Raw genomic sequence first — 21,671 nt, 5'->3', positions numbered from 1 at the left:
AGAATTTATTTTCAATCAGATTTCGTCAAAAACCAAATCAGAAATGAGTTATTGGAAATGAGCGTGTACGATTTTACATTTTGTTTGCAAATATTGGTCGTCCGAACGGTCCACGATCATATTCAGTCACTTATCATCAAAACCGAACCTACTCAGAAATGAGGTAGTAAGGCATCTGTCAAATTTTGAGTGAATTTCACTCAGATACAAAAATAGAGTGAAATTTGAGACTAGATCAAGGACTTGATTTCTTTTGAATTTCTCTCTCAGTGAGTGCTTAGTGAAAATTTTCAGCAAAACAATCTAATTTATTCGAAAAATAACATGTTTCATTGATTCAATTATGGCTTATTTTTATTTTTGAGAAATCGACTAAGTTGTTCCATTGACTAAATCATAAATTGTCAAATTCAGCAAAATTTACTAAAATTCTTTCACTTTCCTTCTGTTTTCTTCCACAGGAGGATTGTGAAGGCGATCTTGGCGATCTTTTGGCAACTTTGGCCTCGTACTAAGATCTGGAAAAAAATTACAGAATTCTAATATTCTTATAGTTAAACCGAAACAAAACCCAGTTCATTTCGTTTCATTCACACTAATTTGGCAAAGGTTCTAAATAGGTTTTAGTGGACGTTAACTTGTGCAGTAGTTTCAATCAGTTTTTGTTCTTCCATTTCTTCTTCCATCGATATCCCGCAGGAAGACCTGGGAAGTGATTTGGGCAACCTGCTTGCCGAAGTGGCTACGTTCTAAATCACGTCCAAGAGTGCACAACAAAGTGTGATGCAAGTGTAAACGTTACAATCCATGTTCAATGTGAATCTTTTTTGTATTTTTTGAGATATTATACTGTGTAGTCAAACTAGTGTTTGTTGCTTCAAAAGCATTTGAATTTTATGATTTAATTTATTTATTTTGGGCAAAGTGTCTTCACGTGAATATATTTGTCGAAATCAGCTATTTAAACAAATCAGAGAGTAAATAAACATATGTTAAACGAAAGCAGGACTCATCACTTCAGCCTCATTTCGTGCCATTTTGATCCCGCAAAGCGATGATGACAGTCCCTTGAGCCAAAACGAAAATTATTGTTCACATAATCAGCTCATTTCCGACTTACCCCAACTCGCTCAAAATCGTCCAATGAAGCCAGACGCCAAAACAAAAACTGTTTCCGCTTTTATTTCAGGACGACCTGAGCGGTGATTACCGCGACGTTCTGGTAACACTGACCTCGTTTTAAGACCACCTGAATTGAGATAAAGAGTCGCCAAATTTTGTTGTTTTTTGAAAATCATGATTGTGAAAGAGTATTAAGCATGCACTAGCAATTATTTATTGAAAAGAATAAGTCATGTGTGGCACACACTTATCATAGAATTCGCATCGGTTTGAGAAGAAATAAAATGTTTCCATCAGCAGTAGATTGTTACTTTTTCCGAACTCCCCGCACTCCGGCTGAGCTGATTTGAAATTTGACCGCCATCCGAGGCCGATGGAAGCCCTTCTCAACGGAAGCCACAAACATGCCGGGCTCGCTGCCGGTTTGCCCAAGGACAATCCGCTGGTTGATCCGGTGGCCGTGGCTGTCACCAAGGGCCGGGGCAATCGTGCTCGGATCGGTGCCGTTAAGTTTGGTGGTCACGTCGTTTGTTAGGACGATCTGGGTAGATTTTGAGAAGATTTAAATATGGATTTTACGAGTAATTTTAGCGTTTTAACTTACTGCAAACTTGAACTGCTGAGCGAGAATCTGCAATCTGTTTAATACCGTGTGGTCTATCCGGATTCGTTCCAAGGTATTCTCAATGTTGCATCTTATCAGAAACGAGTACGAATCTATTACGACGAGTCGAATCTAAAAGTTGAACAAAGAACTGAACAAATCTATTTCAAACCGCAATCTTCAAAAGTTACCTTCTCCCCTAATTTGAGTAGCCTCTCCAGCGTGTCAATACTTTTGTTTAAATCATTACAAACGTGCACGTGATTGTAGAGCACACTTTCCATAACACTTTCCGCGGTAAATTTCGAGGTAACTTCCGCCAGCTGCGGTCTGCTAGTACGGACGATTCTTTGGCAATGCTGAACACATGCTGTTGCAATTTCTTGTACACGATTAAATGGTTAAAGTTATTATTTTATGAAAATCCTCTAAATATTCACCTCTTAATCTATCGGGACTAAAACCGAAATTCGTGTCAAGGTAAAGTGACTTCCCTCCGAGACCTCCAAGCTCTTTCGGAAGGTTGGCGTTCACGCAGAGCTGTAAACTTGTTTGAAATCGTGCTCAAAAATCTAAACATCAAATTTCGAAGCAGTAAGTACTCACCACATTTGCGTCTTGCCACTGCCCGGTGGTCCGCAAAACTCCGTAATCAGGCCAACGGACACGCCAGGATGGCCAATTGCGTGGTCCAGGTCCTTGCAGAACGTTATGATGCCGGGCAGTCGGGCTTCCTGCGGCAGCAAATCGGCGCACGTTTTGGTGAACATTTTAAGTTAAATTACGCTGTTTTAAAGTAATTTAGTTAAAACTTTTTGATAAAATTCAAATGTTTAAAAAATTGCGCGCGCTGTTGAGGGGAATCTTTGAAGAGCACGGAAAATTTAATGTTTGTCAACAAAAATTAGTTAGGCACCCGTCACTGAAAATAACGATTGTCAGACGTTTGATTTCAGTAGGGTAAATTTCCTAATGTTCAACAGAAAACATTTGCTCAAAAGTTGTTGTAAGATGAATTTTTCAGCATTGTTATTTTTGGTAACGACAAGTAGGCCATTTCACCACTTGAATGATAGAAGGAGTAAGTTTTTTAATTCTTACTCCAGAGCACAAAAACTTTAAACTCAAATTTCTCGAAACATAGACAACTTTTCATGATGTTTTAAGTAAAAGGTGTCTACATCATCTCAAATTTCATCATTTCATTCATGTTGTTAAGCTCAAGCAAAGTTACAGAGCGAAATGTAAACAACATGGGCAAATTTTATAAAAGTAAATAAGACCTGTTTTTGAAAGCTCGTAAAACATCAAAATTAAGAATTTGTGAAGCAAAAGATCATTTGATATCATCATTAAGGGTTTACATACATGTAAATCGGCAAAATGTCAGAGGTTGGTCTGAGCACACAATCAAACTTATTTCAAATCTATTTTCAGGGATTAAAATATACATCCATCTATTAACAAAACAAATTTGAAGACATTTAATTGTAGCTTTTCCAGGATATAGCTATTTGAAGTAAGCAGTTTCAAAAAACGGGTGCCTCGATCTCTCATCACTGCTCTGACCAAATCTGCTAAAAAAATTCAGTGAAACCTCGTTAAACCGGTGTCGTGCGCATGACGAAGGCCAATTTTCTAAAAGTTTGTTTTCGAAAAAAGATAAACATATTTTTTATGTTTTTCACATACAAAAATCGCCAGTTTTTGATTTTAGTATTTTTCAAAAATGCAAAATTTCAAAATCGGGCTTCGTCATGCATACGGTATATGTCTTGCTAGTCTTAACCCCAAATTTCAGCCAATTTGGTCCATCCCATCTCCAGATATCTTAGCACCCGTAAATCAACTCTGTGCTTAGAGAAAAACGCTCACAAAGATTGACAGTTCGCTTTGCGCATGGCAATTGTTTTAGCCTAAATCGTCTCTCTATGAGATATCTTCATGAAAATTCAGGAGTGATTCATTTTCTGTTATATGAAATTTTGTGGTTTTCTACATGTATGTAACATGTATGTAATGAAATTGTAAGTGCTGTCAACAGTGCAGTAAACCGGAGCATCACCTAGGCATATGGGCAACTAAATATTTAGGAGATCATTTTTTTTTTGTTCTACGTGACAGAAAATGACAGAAAGTACTGTTCAAAAACAAGGCAAATATGTTACTGAACCGACGGTTTAATGGTAGACTAATAATTACCTGTGATTTGATTATTTTCCTAATTTTTAAAGAAAATGGTTTTTTGTGAGTTTTGAACTCACCAATCAAAGTAATCTGAAAATGCGGAGATTTTCATAGTTTATGTTTCATGCTTTGGAAACATTGTCTTCAAGATAAACAAAAGTAGTGTGAAGTAAATTGTTAGTTTAAGTATTAGAAGAAGTCGTATTGCAAATATATATTTTATAATATAAAATATAATATGTTTAAACATTTTCAAACAACTGAACCAATACATTTGAGGAAAATTATTTTTTTGACTTCAACTTTTTTGCACACCTGGCCCACATATTTCAGCCAAAAAAATCTGTTTTAATCAATTTATTCAATTTTATTAGTACGGAGCAAGAACATCTGGCCCATATATTTCAGCCAAAAAATCTATTTTTATTATTTAATTAGTTTTATTTAATTAGTACGGAGCAAGATTTAAAGAATTTGAGAATTTAGGGATTCAAGATATTCAGAATTTAAATTCTAATTCAAGAATGTTCAAATTCAATTTTTAAAATTTGAAAATTTTTGTTTTACGTTTTTTTTTGTTTTTTTATTTAATCTTTGGATTCTATAATTTAAAAAAAAATAAATGTTTGAATTCATATTTTTTTTTTATCATTTTGAAAAACCGAACTGCTAACTTTTCACGAAAAGAATGCGCAACTTGTCTTGACCGAGTTCTTTCCGATCTCCGTACTTAACGATAAGCGGTACGCAGCTGAAAAGGAAGAGAAACATGAATTTAATTAGTTTTGTTTCGATTTAATAATATTTAAAATTCCAAGTTGCCGAGCCATGTAGCCTAGTGGTAACGCTTCCGAATAGTAAGCGGTAGATCGGGGTATCGTCACAAGCTGAACCTTTTCATGACGCTCTAAGCCCTTAGGGAAGGCAATCTATGTAATGTTAACATTAATCTTAACATGGTACCATTAAGTTAAGAAATATCCAATCCAGAGGTCATGAGTTCGATTATCGTACCGGGACGATGAACTTTTTAAAATCTGCTTTGTCGTTCGCGCCCGTGTGGATCAATCGGACCGCGCACTGGACTCACAATCCAGAGGTCGCCGGTTCGAATCCCGCGGCGGGCGCTCTTGAATTCTTTGTGTAAATATGGGTATTCGGCGCCGTCGCTCCGTGCCATACTTTCATACACTTAGGAGCCCAGGGCGGCGAAGTCCTTGTAGATAAAAAGGAAGACACTAGTGGTTGGTACTAGCAATGGTGGCCGACAGCTATAAAGTCAACTTCGTTTTTTTTTGTCGTTCGCGGCCCCGATACTCTTTATGGGTCATGGGAAAAATTCACTTTTTTCAGAGTTGCCGAATTTCATGAAACAGAGTCTTGAAAGGCCTAAAATCCGGATTTTGTTTTGTAAAGTAAAAATATTCTAATAAACGTGTTAAAAAATCAGAATGAAGTGGGAAAAGTCATAACAGCTATTGTTTTACACTTGAAATTTTTGTGAAAAATTTACAACATTAATTTGCAAGAAAAGGGCAGACAGCGGACCTTTTGACAGCTTAACTCACCGGCAGTCCCGAAGGTTATGCTGTCAAAACGCTTATCCGCCCTTTCCAAATATTGCTCCAGATTTTTGGCAGAAATATTTTTAAATTCTAAGTTTAAAAATTAGAAACTTCATAAATTAGAAACCTTCGGATAATCGAATCATTGCATTTTCGGCATTTCGGACAATCTAGTATGGACACTTTTAAAAATATTATGTTAAGTTAATTTTAAATTTGTATTTCATAAAAATTTTTATTTTTGAATTTCACTCTAAAAATGAATCAAAGATTTTTTTATGTAGGCCAATGTACTGGTTGCTTAAATTATTGTTTAAAACTATTATTCATTTAAATTTTAATATCCCATCATGACACTCATTCCTCCTCGGGCTACATTTCAAACGTCTGATGTGTAATCCCACGTCGCCTCCGCGCGTACGCAACCATACGCAAACGAGCATGCTTCACGCGCACATTCGCACGTGCGCAGTACGCAGCCCGGTTTTGGTTTTTAAATTCCACACTCTTTCTTCCATCCCACACTGTCCGCCACTCAACATGTTTTATTTATTTGCACTATGTTCGATGTAGTCGGGTCGGGGGGTTCTCTTCTCTTTGCTACTGTCCTCAACTCATTCGTTCGCAATCCGTCGTCGTGTTCGGTTCTTTGTGTGGTCCGTGTCTTGATCAGTTCTGCGGTTTTCATGTTTTTTTTTTTTAAATTGTGTGATTTGTGGTTTTTATTTGGAAAATAGTTTATTTGAAGCTCTTTTTTCTAATTAAACATTCATTTGTGTAAGTACGATCGCGTCCTGTTACGGTCGAAGAGAACAATAGAGTCAACGACCGCACGATCGCGTGCACTGACCACACTATTGTGTGTAACCACAACAAAAGCTTAGCAACCTCTCCTAGTCGCCGCACAGTTGACCCGTACCACCAACACTCGTAGCATGAACCGATAATGATGATATTGGTGTTGTGCCTGACGATCTTGAAGAGAAAGTGACCAAATTTGCTGATCCACTTTGATCGTGTTTTTGTGTTGTGTTCGATCTCTACTGACCAGAACAATAGCAGGTTGAGGTTGTGTGCAAACTCCGTGATTATATTGGTGATTTAGATCACCAAGTTATCCCTCTAAATCGGCCATCGTTGTGTCGCAGAAGAAGAAAAATAAACCCGTTTTATTGAAGATCGTGTCGTGATCGAGTGAGGGTTCTTTTACATATTTTTGTACCACATTTACGTGGGTGTCGTGTGTGTGTGTGGTGTGGTGCTCAACGACCAGCAAAGGAAGAAGAGTGGCCCTGTCTCTGTGTGAATTATTCAAATCCGGTGTAAACATCGTCCAAAATTTGCATAATATTCAATGAGTTTGTAGGTGACAACAAAAAAGTTGTGCCAGAGTGAGAAACTATCGGGTCGGAAAGGTGTAAATTGAGGGTTTTTAGTTCAGATAAAACAGAACCGGGATTACACGAAGAGATCAAGTTTCAGCTGTGAAAGCTTTTTGAAAGTATTAATTTGTTGATTCCAGTGTTACATGTTAAGCCTACAAATTTAAAGAGTGATTATTGGATAACTTGTTGGAGCGACAACTGGCTTTGGTAAGTTTATTATTCTGAATCTTTGACAATATATCTTCCCAAAATCCGTCCAATCTCAAGCGTAACTTACTTAAAAATATACCGCGGAGAATTTCTCTTACCACCTAAAAAAAGTGGAGCATCAACACATTCTTCCATCTTTTTTTTCCTTGGATGGCCCACTTCTTACCCATACACAGTTTTTGTAGCATGGAAGGATTACGAGCAGATATCTTTCGATAATTCTATCGTCTATTATTGAGAGTGTCCTTTGATCCAACTCTACGTTCTACGTTCCTCTCTTACTTCATCTCAAGGCGCTCTTACAAAAAGCATGGTACATTGAAAGGTGTATTGAAAGCAGCGATGGAATAATCATCATCAAAAGAAAATCTTTAAATGTTCATCAAATGAGAAAATCCGCTCTCCTCTTTCGCGCACGAAAGATCGGTAAGCGGAATCTAAAAAAATCATCATCTTGATTAGTGCGTCCATCCCGGGAATTCCCGGGACAAAAATCTCGGGATTTTCCCACAACCGGGAATTCCCGAATCCCGGGATTTTCCATAATTTGTCCCGGGAATTCCCGAAATTGAAAAAAATAATCATATTTTGTTCTGGAAATTCAGATTTTGTTGTGGATATAGTAGAATACTAAGTAATCGATAAGAAGCATTAACATAGAAGAACAGTTGAATACTAAGAAATCGATAAAATTAATTTAAGTTTGTATTCGGCAAATATCAGCATTTATTTTCTTATAATTTTAGTTACCAGGTCCACAAAATGCCTAGCGCTTTAATTTTATTCTCTTTTATTTTTTAATTAGAATGGATATATTTACGTTTATTTACGATTTTAAATTTGAAAAAAAAATCACATGTTAAAATATTTTTAATTAAACACCGGCATCTGTGGCAAATAAGGACAAATGCTACTTAAGCAAAAAAAAAAAAAACATTTGAGATGACTTCGGTTAAAACAGGAACAGAACAAAACAATTATTACACCGATTTCCAAATGTATTGCTCTAAAATCTCCTGTACATATTCAAACTTTAGACCCGATTTTCCTCCGGTTGGCGGTAGTAACTTGAAGTTAATTTGATAAATATGTTTTATATAAAACAATGAATTCGAAACTATTCAAAAATTAAACATTGACTTGTACAATTTTATTTGTTGTCTTTTTTTGTTTTTTTTTTAAAACATATAACTTTTAAAGCTGTTTTACTCATGTCATATAAAAAAATTATAAGGAAATATTTTCATAAAGACTGATGTCATTTTAACAGCAAATCAAAAAAAATATTGAATTTGGAATTAAAAATTGTACTTGATTTAAAATCCAAACACCACAAAGAACAAAATTGATTTTTATCAATTTTTAATTTCTTATAGGCTATTTAAAAACTGTCGTCATTGTTTAGATTGAAGTGTAGATAATCACCATTTAATATTATTAAACTAATTCTATGATTTTAAACTTCAAAACATAACAAATATAATGAAAACATAGATTTAATTACTGATAAAAAAATTCCCGGGATCCCGGGAATTCCCGGGATTTCAAAAATATTTTTCCCGTTTCCCGGGAAATTCAAAACCCGGGAAAATTGGACGCCCTAATCTTGATTATCCGGCGGAACATCTTTTTCACTACTACACTTGCAAGTGTAACGTCACACGTCGAAAAATGCGCTGTCACATTTTGTAGATGGGCAATGTGTGTAAACAAAGTGAAATAAACGTTTTTAAGTGGTGCTGACAAGGAAATTCACAAAAAATCATCAGCAGATTAATTTTCTTGGAGAATTTCGGAAGCGAATTTCTTTTGCGTGATTTGTCACCTCTCTCTTTCGCGGGTGAAGAAAGTTCGCAAGCGAAATTGATTGTTTTGCGAATATTCCATACCTGATTGAAAGTTATACATCTACAGTCCAGACTCGATTATCCGACTGGGACTTCGGATAATCGAATCACGAACAAAAAAAATTGTTTTTTTCGTTTTTTTTCTTTTTTTGTTTTAAACATCAAATTCGAGTTCTGCGACCCTATTTTAGTAAAATTTGAATAGTTGATTGTTTATTAAATAATAAAATGCATTTTTTCAATTTTCGTCACCGCCATATTGGCCGCCATCTTGGATTAAAAAATTTAAATCACTTTAGCGTAGTTTTGGGAGCCGTACTTAAGCTCGACAATAAAAAAAAAGACAGCGATTTTTTTTTTCGTGATTCGAGGAGAGATCGATGCAAGCTGTGCCTGGGGTCGGACGCGTTTTTTTTTTCGTTTGCTGTCATTTTTCACTTTCTGATCGTCTTAAAATTTTCTTTAAAATTTGTGAAATAAGTTAAAATTTGAAGGTCTTGTTACAATTGTAAGCCATAAGAACATAAGAAATTCGACTTCCACATCAACGAAAGCAAAAAAGGCAGGAACAACAATCGCGAAGTGGTTGTTAATTCAAGCGTTGCTGGAACATCGAGGAAGAAGGTGTGGGTGGTGATCATCGTCCGTTTACTTCAAAGTCGTGTATCGGTACCAGGTCCGCTCCCCGGAATTCTACTGATGATTGTTCCTGCTGATGATTCAAGAGGAACGTGCCGAGAAGATTGGAATCAAGCTGTTGAAGATTTCGTGTTTTTGGTGAGGGCTTTCCATAATATTGTTCAAATAACTCTTTCATCTACTCTAACATCCATACAATCCAATTAAGACAACTACGCCAATCTTACTAAGGAGCGGCCGTGGCCGACTGGTTACGATATTCGCTTTGTAAGCGAATGGTCCTGGGTTTGATGCCCATCTGCTCCCAACGAGAAAGTTTAAGACTTAGAAATACTTGAAATACTGAATAAGAACGAAAAATCAAAGTCGCTTGAGTCGGGGTTCGATCCCCCGTCCTTTGAATTGGTAAGCAAAAATGCTAACCACTTGGTGACTGGAATTAGGAATACTGTTACTATCAACTATATACGCGCTGGGTCCTTGTCCATTTGACAAGGGTTCGGAAGTTCTAAATAACGTTTGAATCCGATTGATACAAACGTTCTTCAGGGCGGGGATTGTCGATAAAGCTGAAGTACCTCGCGCTCGGCTAGCCAGCGTAGAAATGGGTCACCGAAGCTCGGCAGAGCTAACACCTTCCAAATGCCTATGCGAGTTATTTGTATGTATGGAATGTAGATTTAAAAATACATGGAAACAACTCAATTTGTAAGAAGTGGCCGCGTGGTCCCGTTTGGATGGTTGCACACACACACACAGCGATTTTTTTTTCGTGATTCGATTATCCGAAGTTTCGATTATCCGAAGTGAAATTTTTCCAAGGCCTTCGGATAATCGAGTCTGGACTGTATACCTTACTGTAATTTTTTATGAATATTTTTGCTATTTATTATTGATGAATTTTTGTCTATGAAAACTTCAACCAGAAAAATAATTCTGTTTCGAGTTCAAACAACAAAAGTCCGCTCAACTAAGAACATGTTAACTCCATCAGCTGAACAACCTTGGCTTGTTTTTTTGTGTTCGTTCTGGCTCGAAAATTTACGATGCTAAATAGACATGGCCTGTCTTGCATCATCTGCGTTCTTTCATCTTGTTTTGCGCTCGAAACCAGAGCCAACAGCCTCAGTGTTCTTTTTTTCTTCTGTTGCTTATAGTTTTTGCACAACTTTTTAACCTACCTCCTTATGCTGTTTTCTGTCCAAGATTCTCCGACGGCGAGGGCCAGACCAAAATCGCTTTCGCAACCGTCGTGTCCCACACAAGTGCACCCAAGTCCGGAGTCGAGGGGGGCTTTACCATTTTTAATTTAGCTGAGCTTGTCTAGCTCTCGGTGCCAAAAACATTTAAAACTATAGTGCCATGCGACTAAATGAAGCAGAAAAAAATCTCAACTTTGTTTTCATATCATGTGTAGCTTGTAAAAAGAATTCAATTCCAATGGCCATAAAGAGGCCGGCAAACCGTGGCCAAATTCGTCGTAGCTGCTGCTGCTGCATCCATTTGCATAAAAATGCACTGCGAAAATATTTACCTACATAATGCAGCACCTTCGACAATCCGCTTGTCTACACGGCCGAGTTATGCGAGCTGGGCAATTGGTTTTGGTATTTTGGACTGGGTTAAGGCACTTGCCGTGGCTTTATTTCCAAGAAGAGGCACATTGTCCAAATTTGTGTCGAGGTTTAGTTTCTTATTTTTTTTTTTGTTTTTGGATTTAAGTTTCTAACAAAAAAATAGGTTTTGACTGGTTTTTAACTAACTTATGCTTTTTTTTAGTAGATTAACAATTGAGATAAAAAAATATGAATCTGCGCGTTCCACATTATTATACAACATTATCTGCTATTTACAAAGCAAAAATCCGATCCGATTCAAACGATTAGTGCGCTACCTGTGGGGACGCGCAGTTCTGTTCTGTGTCTTTTGTGTCGCGGGCTGCGGGGCCACGTGGTTTCTCGGCAGGATTGTAACTGTTTTCGGCGTTCTGTTTTCTCGTTAGAAGTGTTACAATCAGTCCTTCCTCTATCATCGTGGTTCGGAAGGCGCGTCACTTTTGTTCGTTGAAGTATTTTTTTTACAAAGTAACATAATAATTTTAACTTGATTGCAAGCATCGAAGCGACGTGGTTGTTATGTTCCCGGCATCATAGTAGTTTTTTAGTTTTTTTCCTATTTTTCGATAGAAATGAGCCATAATTTTTTGAGACAGGCAAGTCGTATTGCTTGATTAACAACAACAACCAAGGCCGGGACAGACGTTTTACTTCTCCATTCGATAGAAGGCTGAGGCAGATAGGAATTGGGTCTTAAAATGAAGCTTGCTGATATTATTGTTTACAGCGATTAAGCTTTTTTTTCTGAGTACAATGATCCAAAGAGTTTAAAATGGATTTTTAAATCAATTTTGAAAAATTAACCTCGCGGTCCTTCTTGTCAGAAAAGCTCCTACTTGACAGCTCGCTCCAAGGGGACCATAGTTGATCCATCAAAACAATGTTGTCTTGTCAATTTATTTTTTCGCAATAAGGCCGATGCAAATATTTAAAAAAGTTTTTGTCTCTCGGCCCTGGCCGAGGTCAAGGGGGGGGGGGGGCAAAAAAATATAAAAATTTAAATAACAAGCAATAGTTTTCACATTTAAATGAAAAAAGTGTTTTAAAATGCATTTTACACTAGTTCAGTTGTTTTGCAATCATTAGTTTTCAAAAAATCTAAGATCTGACAAAAACAAAAATTGTATCGAAAAAAAAGATTTTGCATCGAAAATTTTCAAAAAATCTTAAGATTTTTTAATAAACCCAAACATGCTAAAAATGATTTTAATCGCAGAAGAATGTATTTTAATTTGATTTCAGCTGGTTGCACATGAATTTTCATTGAAATTTTGAAGTTTATTGTAATAATATTATTTTTGCCCCTGATTTTGCGGGCCAATTTTGAAGGGGGGGGGGCGACAAAAACTTTTAAAAATATTTGTACCAGCCTAAATTGAAAAAAGTGATCAGAAATGGGTTTCAATCTCGGTTTCAATCGTGTTTTTACCGTTTTAAATAAAAAAATACATAGGGCTTTATAGGCTATCATTGTTCTTACCCACTGTTTTTTTGGGAAAAAATGGAAGAAGGGGTGGGGGGCAAATACTTGAAATAAATTTTGCATTTACCTTATGATTTTTTGATAAATATTGATTTTTGGAAGATATCACAATAATCTCATGAAATTTCCATAAATATTTTTTTGATTCTGAATCATTTATTTTAATTGAAGTACTGTCCAAACTCGATTATCCGAAGCCTTGATTATCCGAAGTTTCGATTATCCGAAGTTCCATTATGCGAAGGTTTGTATGGGACTTCGGATAATCAAATCATTCCCAAAGCAATGTTTTCTTATTTTTTTACTTTCTTCCTTTAAACACAAAATTCGAGTTTAACGACCCCATTTCAGTCAAATTTGAATAGTTGATTGCCTATTAGATTACAAAATGCAAACTTTTCTGAGGCCTTCGGGTAGTCGAGTCTGGACTGTATCTTTATTAAACTTTATTATAATTATTACATTTCATAGACATGTCAAGCTTCTTTGAGGCTTTTCATCTTTGTTTTTGTTTGCTTTATTATCAAATGGTATTGCCAATTTTTAATTACGGAACGGAATCGACGTAACACCTTATAATGTGGCCCTCTTAAACTTTGCGGTTTCGTCAACGGATCCACAGGCGTGTATAGTTCTTTTTGCGAAAAGACTCCGCCTCATGGGTCTCCTAAGTGTGAAGGTATAGCACGGAGAGAGGGCACCGAATACCTATATTAACACTTAGAATTTTAGCGTCCTTCTCGGGATTCGAACCGGCGACCTCTGGATTGTGAGTCGAGTGCGCGGTCCAATTGACCCACACAGGCAGAAAATTTTAATTATGTCAAATCAATTTACATTATTGATTTAAGAATACATTTGTGGACAATCGAAACCTAAAAGTATCTTGTGAAATTTAAAATGTATAGATTATATTTTTTCTAATTTTAACGTACTGCATAAAGTTATGTAACTTATATTTTAAGATATTTGTAATTGAATTGTGAAATTAACAACAATATTTTCTTAAAAAAATAAAACCATTGTTTAGAAATCGTCTTTTTTGCCCGAACTCTCTTGATTCCGTAGTTCAGTACTTCCTGGGTAGATAATTCAATTTGGACTCAATGTTCAGCAATGTCTGGGATACCAAATTTAAAATCGTCAAATTAAATGTCTGCAACTCGGATCGAAAATTCTAGTAAAAAATTCGATGGTAAAATTGCATGCAAAAGCATGCACACACCTTCGTAAAAAAAGACACTTAATTTTTCACACTGCGTGTACAAACAAAAAAAGTTGCTACCGACGGGATCTTACCCAGCACCAACAGTAAGGACTAGCGCCTTAGCCTGCTCGGCCATCAGACAGATGAACAATGGAATATAGAGGTGGGCAAAAAAACAGCAAACCGCTCAAAGAGCCGGTTCACTGAAAAGAGCGAACGAACCGTGGCTCACAAAAAAAGAACCGCGGTTCTTTTTTATACTCCGGTCTTTTGAAAGAACCGTTTCAATATGGTATGATTTTTGTTTTTAATATAATTTATTGAATTTCCAAAAAATGTAGTGTTAATTTTGTTTTTGAGAATTGAAAATGCAATTTCAAAAATGTCAATGCTTATAAAAAATTATACCAAAAGTAAATGATTTTCTAAACAAAATGAAATAAATTTTGCATTGTAAAACTGAGTGTACATTAAAGTAATACCGGAATACAAATTTGAGCATTTCAAATAGCATAATTTGTCAAATAATACCAAAAATCTACTGAATATTTGAGAGATTTTGGAAAAAATAATCATTTTGTGAGATTAAACTTTAGCGTTTATAGAATTTATTTATTAAATCAGATTGTAGAGAAGAGTTCACAGAATATTTTCTCCAAATAAAATATCAGCAGTTTTATCAATTGAAAACAAAAGATTATTTTTCGGCTTAAAAAAAGTTCATCATACTTCGATATTTTGAAAACTAATGAATGCAATACAGCTGGGGATGTGTTAATTTTATTTTCGCGACTTCGGTCAGAGTTGAGGGAAACTTCAAAAAATATTTGTTACGGCCTAATTTATAGAAGTCCAATGCGAAATAACTTACAAAATCACACGAGTCTTGAAAAACCCCTTTGCATCCAAATTTTGAAAAAGGGCGAAAGAGCCGTTCAAAAGTGCGGCTCTTTTAAAGGCGAACGAAAATGAGCGGCTCCTAAAAAAAGACGGTTTTGCCCACCTCTAAATAGAAAGGACAAACGCATATATGAGCTTGGCCATGCAGTCAAGTAGGTATCCCTGATGGGCTATATATTTCAGGGTGTATTATTACATAGAATTTCATAAAATAAAGAAAAGTAGCTGGATTACTACATTTTTGCTGTGTAGTTGTAAGGTTCAAAATAGAGACATTTGCCCCAAATAAATGTGAAAACTTCAACATCAAAACATTCTGCGCACAATTGAGGTGTGAGAAAATGCATTTTTCAAAAGCGGTTGCAACGTAAAACAATACCTTTCGCAACCGGAGAAACAAATCAGGCAAAGTGCGATGCGATTCTTTGGGTCGTAAATTTATGTTAATCCAAACAACAACAACAACAACTTGTTGGCCCTGGTTGAGAGTACTGGAAGACCAGCAAAAGTTATTAAAACCAAAATGGCCTGATTGCACGACGGGAGAAAGTTGCGCTGGTGGCGGGTCTCTCAAACTAACCTAGGGGTGGGGGGGGGGAGGAAGCAAAAACGCCGGGTGAGGTTAATGTATGGATGTAGAGGAACTTTTAAGAGTGCCATTCGTTATATTTGTTGCTGCTGGCCTGATGCTTTTGTAACTGGTTGTGTTGTTTTTGCGTTTTGATTCGAAACTTAGACGGTAGAGGTTGTTACTGGTAGATTTATAATGAGGAGTTGCTTTGCAAGAAAGTGAAATTGGCTTGTTTGATTTCAATTTGCACTCATAACCTCAAAAATGAGATTCAAAGAGATTAAAAGAGTTTTAATGATTTTAAAGAGATTTGAGGAAAATAAAGGATATTCGAAGAGTTTCAAAAAGATTTAAAGAGATTAAAAAAAGTTCGATCAGAGTGTTACAGCGATTCCATGAATTTCAAAATGATTTGAAGAGATTTAAAGAAATTCTTAAACTTTTTCGAAAAGTTTCAAATAACAAGAAAAGATTAACTTCATTACAGACTGTAGTTTAGGCTCTAGTGATAGTATCTGTTTAATGATTTAAGAAGTCATGTTGAGATCCAACTTCCTACGATTCCCGGTGTTCGATAAACTCCACTGACTTGTGTCGTCAGGTTTTAATTAACAGCCTGTCACACCAACTCATTAAACACACGACGTTGGCCGGGCTGTGAAGCACGATTACAATCGCGTAAGAACAACTTGGACGTTCTTCTGTTTGTATTTAGTCATCGCGTGAACCTCCCGGCGTCAATTGCACCCAAGATGTTATCTGGTGCTGGGTGACGGACGGTGATTATGACCTGTGAAATTGTGTGCGACAAACGGGAAATGATCGCGTGAGATCAACGCTCAACACGATCAACCCGAATTGGTACCAGTAACTTTAATTAAGGTGAAATGTTGCACCAACACGTGATTGTTTGCTATCGATCAATTCAATTTACGATTCGACGTCGAAGTTGTGACTTGAAGTTTCTAAATCTTGCATAGCTCTAGCTAGTGAGACAGTTTAAATTCCCAGACGACAAAGATCTACGGCTTGGATGAAGTCGCGTTCGCTTGCTTTCTTCACGAGAGATTGTAGTTTATGAAGTTGGACCTGGTTGCACATCTGTCGCCGTGATGTTCCCTGGGTTCAATTTTAGGCCTAGTTTGGAGTTAGAGGAGGTGTTTCAAGCTATTGAAACCAGAATCAGAATTTTCCTGAACTCATCAAAATTGTTCAAGAGGACGCTGTAACTAGATCTTAAACTTGGTTCAACGTATTTTTTTAGAATTTAAGACTGGAATTGATCCAAAAATAACAACAATTTGTCCTCTAGTCGAACAAAACATGAAATACTTCTCCAGACAAAGAACCATCAGTCCGGAATGCATCCTAGTCGCGTCGAGGAATTCATCGACTGTGCAACGCACATCTTTCGGCACTTCTTCGCCGCACCTAATGGTCGCCCGTGTGCAATGAACAATAAGGCAAATGCGCCACTCGTTCATCCGCAGAAGTAGATTTGGGCGTGAATCGCTAACGGAAGACGTTAATCAAACTGTCACTGGCTGCTGGCGCTGGTGTTGATGCTGCTGCTGGCAGACTACAGGTCTTCACCAATAATAGGGTAATTTGTTGATTATCGGTGACTCAAGGCGACTGAGTCTTCAAGTCCTCATGTCCCCAAAGCCTCAAATCTTTGAGTCTCCAAGTCTTGGAGTCCTCAAGTTTTTGAGTTCTCAAGGCTTTGAGTCCTCAAATCAGAAAGTCCTACGGTATATGAGTCCTCAAGTTTATGCGTACTCAATTTTTGTAAATCTAATGTCTTTGAGTCCTCAAGTCTTTGAGGAATCAAGTCTTTCAGTCCTCAAGTCTCTTCTGAAGTCTTCTTGGGACTCAAGTCTTTAGGAACTCAAGTCTGTTAGGGACCCAAGTCTTCTAGGGTTTTAAGTCTTATAGGGACTCAAGTTTTTTAGGGACTCAAGTCTTTGAATCCTTAAGTCTTTGAGGACTCAAATCTTTTAGAGAATCAAGTCTTTTAGGGACTCAAGTCTGTTAGAGACTTAAGTCTTTTAGGGACTCAAGTCTTTTAGAGACTCTATTCTTTTAGGGACCACATATTTTTAGGCCCTCAAGTCTGTTAAGGGTCCAAATCATTTAGGGACTCAAATCTTTTAAGGGCTCAAAATTTCGAGGGACTCAAGTCTTTTAGGGACTCAAGTCATTTAGGGAATCATGTCTTTTAGGGGCTCAAGTCTTTTAAGTACTCAAATTTTTTAGGAAAAGTCTTTTAGGGACTCATTTTTTTCAGGGGCTCAAGTCTTTTAGGGACTCAAGTCTTTTAGGGACTCAAGTCTTTGAGGGACTCTAGTCTTTTAGGGACTCAAGGCTTTGAGGACTTATGTCTTTCAGGGACTCAAGTCTGTTAGGGACTCAAGTCTTTAAGGGACTCAAGTCTTTAAGGGACTCAAGTCTTCTAGAGACTCAAGTTTTTGAATCCTTAAGTCTTTGAGGACTTAAGTCTTTTAGGGGATCAAGTCTTTTAGGGATGCAAGTCTTTTAGAGACTCAAGTCTTTGAGGGACTCAAGTCTTTTAGGGACTCAAATCTTTTAGGGACTCAAGTCTTTTAGGGACTCAAGTCTTTTGAGACTCAAATCTTTTAGGGACTCAAATCTTTGAGGGACTCAAATCTTTGAGGGACTCAAATGTTTTAGGGACTCTAGTCTTTTATGGACTCGAGTTTTTTAGGGACTCAAGTCTTTTAAGAACTCAAGTCTTTGAATCCTTAAGTCTTTGAGGACTCAAGTCTTTGAGGGACTCAAGTCTTTTAGGGACTCAAATCTTTTAGGGACTCAAGTCTTTAAGGGACTCAATTCTTTTGAGACTCAAATCTTTTAGGGACTCAAATCTTTGAGGGACTCAAATCTTTGAGGGACTCAAATCTTTGAGGGACTCAAATCTTTTAGGGACTCAAGTCTTTTAGGGACTCGAGTTTTTTAGGGACTCAAGTCTTTTAAGAACTCAAGTCTTTGAATCCTTAAGTCTTTGAATCATTAAGTCTTTGAATCCTTAAGTCTTTGAGGACTCAAATCTTTTAGGGACTCAAGTCTTTTAGGAACTCAAGTCTTGGAGTCTTTTTACTAAATCTCTGAAAGCTGAAATATGTTTTCATCAATTCTCTAACTCGTCAAAACATGTAATCCCTGAACCTGATGTTTAAATTCTTCATGTTCATGGAATTGTGAAACTGTCCAACCAGCGATACATTACCCTAAAACTAGGCATTTTTGTGGCACAAATTCGGCGCAGTCCCCGAAAAAACCCCAACTGAGCAACAACAGTTACCCACGGCAATCGCTGGTTGATGGCAGGTACAGATCGGATCTTCCCCCCGAAAAAAAGCAGCGATATCCGGCCATCGCAGCTCGTAAAACCCGGCACAGTTTCGCGCAGTTAGACACATGAGTAACGAGCATCTTTTGTTCAACACGGGCCCAGTAAAGTCATCGTCGTCGTCGTTTTTTTTTGTTTGGTGGTGGTACACATTTCTTCTTCGATCAAACCTCCAAGATCACCCGCTAACGATCCATCTATCTGTGGCGAGGAAGACTCCGAGGCACCATCAAGAGCTCGCGCGCACAAAAGATTCGACAAAACGGTATGGAACTGGGAGTTCGGTGCCTCATGCTGGTTTTAGGCATGTTACACACGTTGGGGTACAGGTCGTAATTTGGGCACGATCTTAAAGCATCGTAAAACTTGAAGAAGTTGTCCAAATTACGACCCGCTACCCTGCAGAAGAACATCTGTACTTGTACGTGTGCAACATCAGCCGGTCGTTTGTAATGCTAATGATGCGTTTGTTGGCGGCTCTGACACGATGCTTCTAATGCATCTCCAGTCAATTCAGTTCTCGGCGTAATATGTGGTTAAAGTAGTAGGTATTTGAGTTTGGAATGCCTCGTCTTTCCGTGCTGAGCACACACACACACGTACATTTCCGTCGACAACTTGCCCAAGCAACACACTTTGTCAGATAAACGTATTTCCTAACAGGTTGTATAACCAATCCCCCTTGTTACCACAACTTGTTCTACAACTCCTGTGAACTGGAAAAAGCGCACTTTTTTCTTTTGTATAACTTGCCAGAAAAAGATGCAAGTTATCAGAGTAAGTTGTACAAATGTATTTGACAACACTGTGCTATCTAACAAGAGATTCAACGAAAAAAGGGGGCGTGGTTTACGGCTGAGCTGTCAAATCAAAGCGCACACTGGAAAGGAAAGTTAGATTGAAAACAGCTGTCTAACCGTCGACTAACTTACATGTAAACAAACGTTTCTTATTAGAATTTCAATCAACGACAAAGCTAATTGAAAACGTACGCTTGTTTCTGCAAGATTTATTTAAAATAATTTGAAATTGAAATTTAAAAAAAGAGAAGCAATCATGGCGCGCATGTGATTAGTGAGAAATTCCCTGCATGGCGAACTTTTTAGATTTTCCTTTTTTGGTGAACTTCCTCTTTCCCAAGATTCGATCCGATGACTTCGACGATTTGTTGTTATCTCCACGGCAGGTCCAGGCGCGCTTCCACATCTCCACGGGCTTCATAGTAAACAAGCTGGCCCAAGCGTCAATAAGAAGGCTGCTGTCTGTTTTGATAGCTAAAGAACTTAACTCCAACGAAGGCTGTCATTGGAATTGAAGTTATATAAGTTTGTTTCAAGTCAGTTTTTATAACTCCACTATATAACTTTGTTATAACAAACCGTTTCAACTGTCATTTCGATTACCGTACCACGGAGTAATATTGAAAATCGGTATGATTTTGATTTGTTGTTTTCTCTATCATAAACTCTATAAGTTGTTAATTTGTATAGCTTTTACCAGCGATATGTTCACAAATGAATTGGTCAACAATCAAAACTATTGCAATAAATAAACATTATTGAAACTCTAAATTCCTCATGTACAAATTTACACCACCTAACAACACGCAATGTCATGTTGAATATGTATGTTGAGCATCAGTTATATAATCTATTCTCCGATAACATTTGTGTAACAAAGCGAGAAAACCTAAGGTTATTTATAGAATGGTTGGCCACGCCCATTTTTCAGCAGATGCCGTCACATGACAATGTTAGATAAGCAGTGACACAAACAGTGCAATATTGTTTTTATTCAACAAACTGTTTTCGAGTGAAACATTGCAGATAAGGGAACAGCATCTTGGCATATCAGCACTTTGACGTTCAATTACAGCTCATAAAAGTATTTTCAAGTAAAATAAAGTGATAAATAGCTCAATAGGAAGTGAGCAAGCAAGTTTCTATCAAAAGTGTTCCAAAATAAATTGTTTAAATAGTGAAAATCAGCAAATTGGATTGAGTTAGGAGCAAGTGTTACCCTCCCAAACATGTGAAAATATTCCCTATGTTGTGTGTTAAAGTTGGAAAAGAGTGAAGTTGACTGTGTTGTAACACTTGTTTGGAACAAATCTCAAGAGTTACATAAGTCAGGTATACAAGTAGTGAAATAAACTGTTATTTAACTAACGTTGAAATTTTTTATCGTATGTTGATCAAAAACAGCTGTCTAACTGTTATACAACAGACGACAAGTTATGAGTGCTACTTGGGTGGGTTCAGGAAAGACGAAAAAGACGCTTCAGGCTGCCATTGACTAAATTAAATTGTGGTTATAATGAGTGAATTAATTTTATTGCTTGAAAACCAAAGGAAATGTACGTTTTGTAATATGAGTCACAAGTAATCTTTGAATTCATTTGCATCTCTTTGAATACATTCTAATCCTTTCGAATCTCTTAGGATGTTTACTTTTCAGATGCTATATGAAAGATTTAAACACCTCTTCTACTCCAACTTCACAGTATCCCAAAAATTGAGGTCACCATCTATTTAGTATAATACCTTCCATTCATTGGCATATTTTCTCTCACGATCTTGTTACACCAAACCGAGTCGCAGGGAAAATCGGCCTTTTACCTTGGCTTTCTGCGACCACCTCCACGACCTGGCAAGTGGGCCACAACCAGGAGTCGCAGCACGATTCGCTGCTGATTTGATCAAGTGCAATGAAATGTTTTCGCTAAAAACCAACAACGTCGTCCGACAACCTCAGCTTCAGACACTGGGAAGGAAGGAAGAACAGCCCGCGATGAACCCTCGTTTAATAACTATACGAGGAGTCAACCTGTGGGACTTCTTCTTATTGTTTTTGTTGTATTTCTTCTTGAGTTGAGTCCTCTCCAATTTATCGCGCCCGCGAAAGTAACCTTCCTCCAGACGAAAAGTCGTACTTGATGATGGTCCAAAGTAACGGTTCCAGTCTC

At 37.2% G+C, this 21,671-nt stretch overlaps 2 protein-coding genes across 4 annotated transcripts in view; one reads left to right on the top strand and one right to left on the bottom strand.

Moving 5' to 3' along the window:
* Positions 1 to 1,245: 1,245 nt before the first annotated feature.
* Positions 1,246 to 2,591, bottom strand: LOC6052669 (DNA repair protein RAD51 homolog 3). Of its 2 annotated transcripts, none has more exons than XM_038265055.1 (5): positions 2,333 to 2,591; positions 2,167 to 2,273; positions 1,918 to 2,096; positions 1,727 to 1,858; positions 1,246 to 1,663 (listed from the first exon to the last, which is right to left on the bottom strand). In XM_038265055.1, exons 1-5 carry the CDS (start codon positions 2,494 to 2,496, stop codon positions 1,430 to 1,432), a joined length of 816 nt encoding a protein of 271 aa, XP_038120983.1. In that variant the 5' UTR covers positions 2,497 to 2,591; the 3' UTR covers positions 1,246 to 1,429. The 2 variants fall into 2 exon arrangements, with proteins under 2 accessions (XP_038120983.1, XP_001868898.1); XM_001868863.2 differs by having other exon boundaries at positions 1,918 to 2,108; positions 2,333 to 2,590.
* A 3,573-nt stretch (positions 2,592 to 6,164) lies between these two features.
* LOC6032540 (CDC42 small effector protein homolog) overlaps positions 6,165 to 21,671 on the top strand; it is a 104,697-nt gene continuing 89,190 nt past the window's right edge. The window contains exons 1-2 of one of the 2 annotated variants that reach the window (XM_038263004.1): positions 6,165 to 6,255; positions 7,001 to 7,070. The gene's annotated coding sequence lies outside the window, so the exon portion shown is untranslated. Of the gene's footprint in view, positions 6,256 to 6,844; positions 7,071 to 21,671 lie in introns of both variants that reach the window. The other variant, XM_038263003.1, reaches the window with a different exon arrangement.

Source organism: Culex quinquefasciatus, chromosome 3 (assembly GCF_015732765.1).
Source record: "Culex quinquefasciatus strain JHB chromosome 3, VPISU_Cqui_1.0_pri_paternal, whole genome shotgun sequence".
Classification (NCBI taxonomy): Eukaryota; Metazoa; Arthropoda; class Insecta; order Diptera; family Culicidae; genus Culex; species Culex quinquefasciatus.
This window is presented reverse-complemented; position numbering and strand designations above follow the sequence as displayed.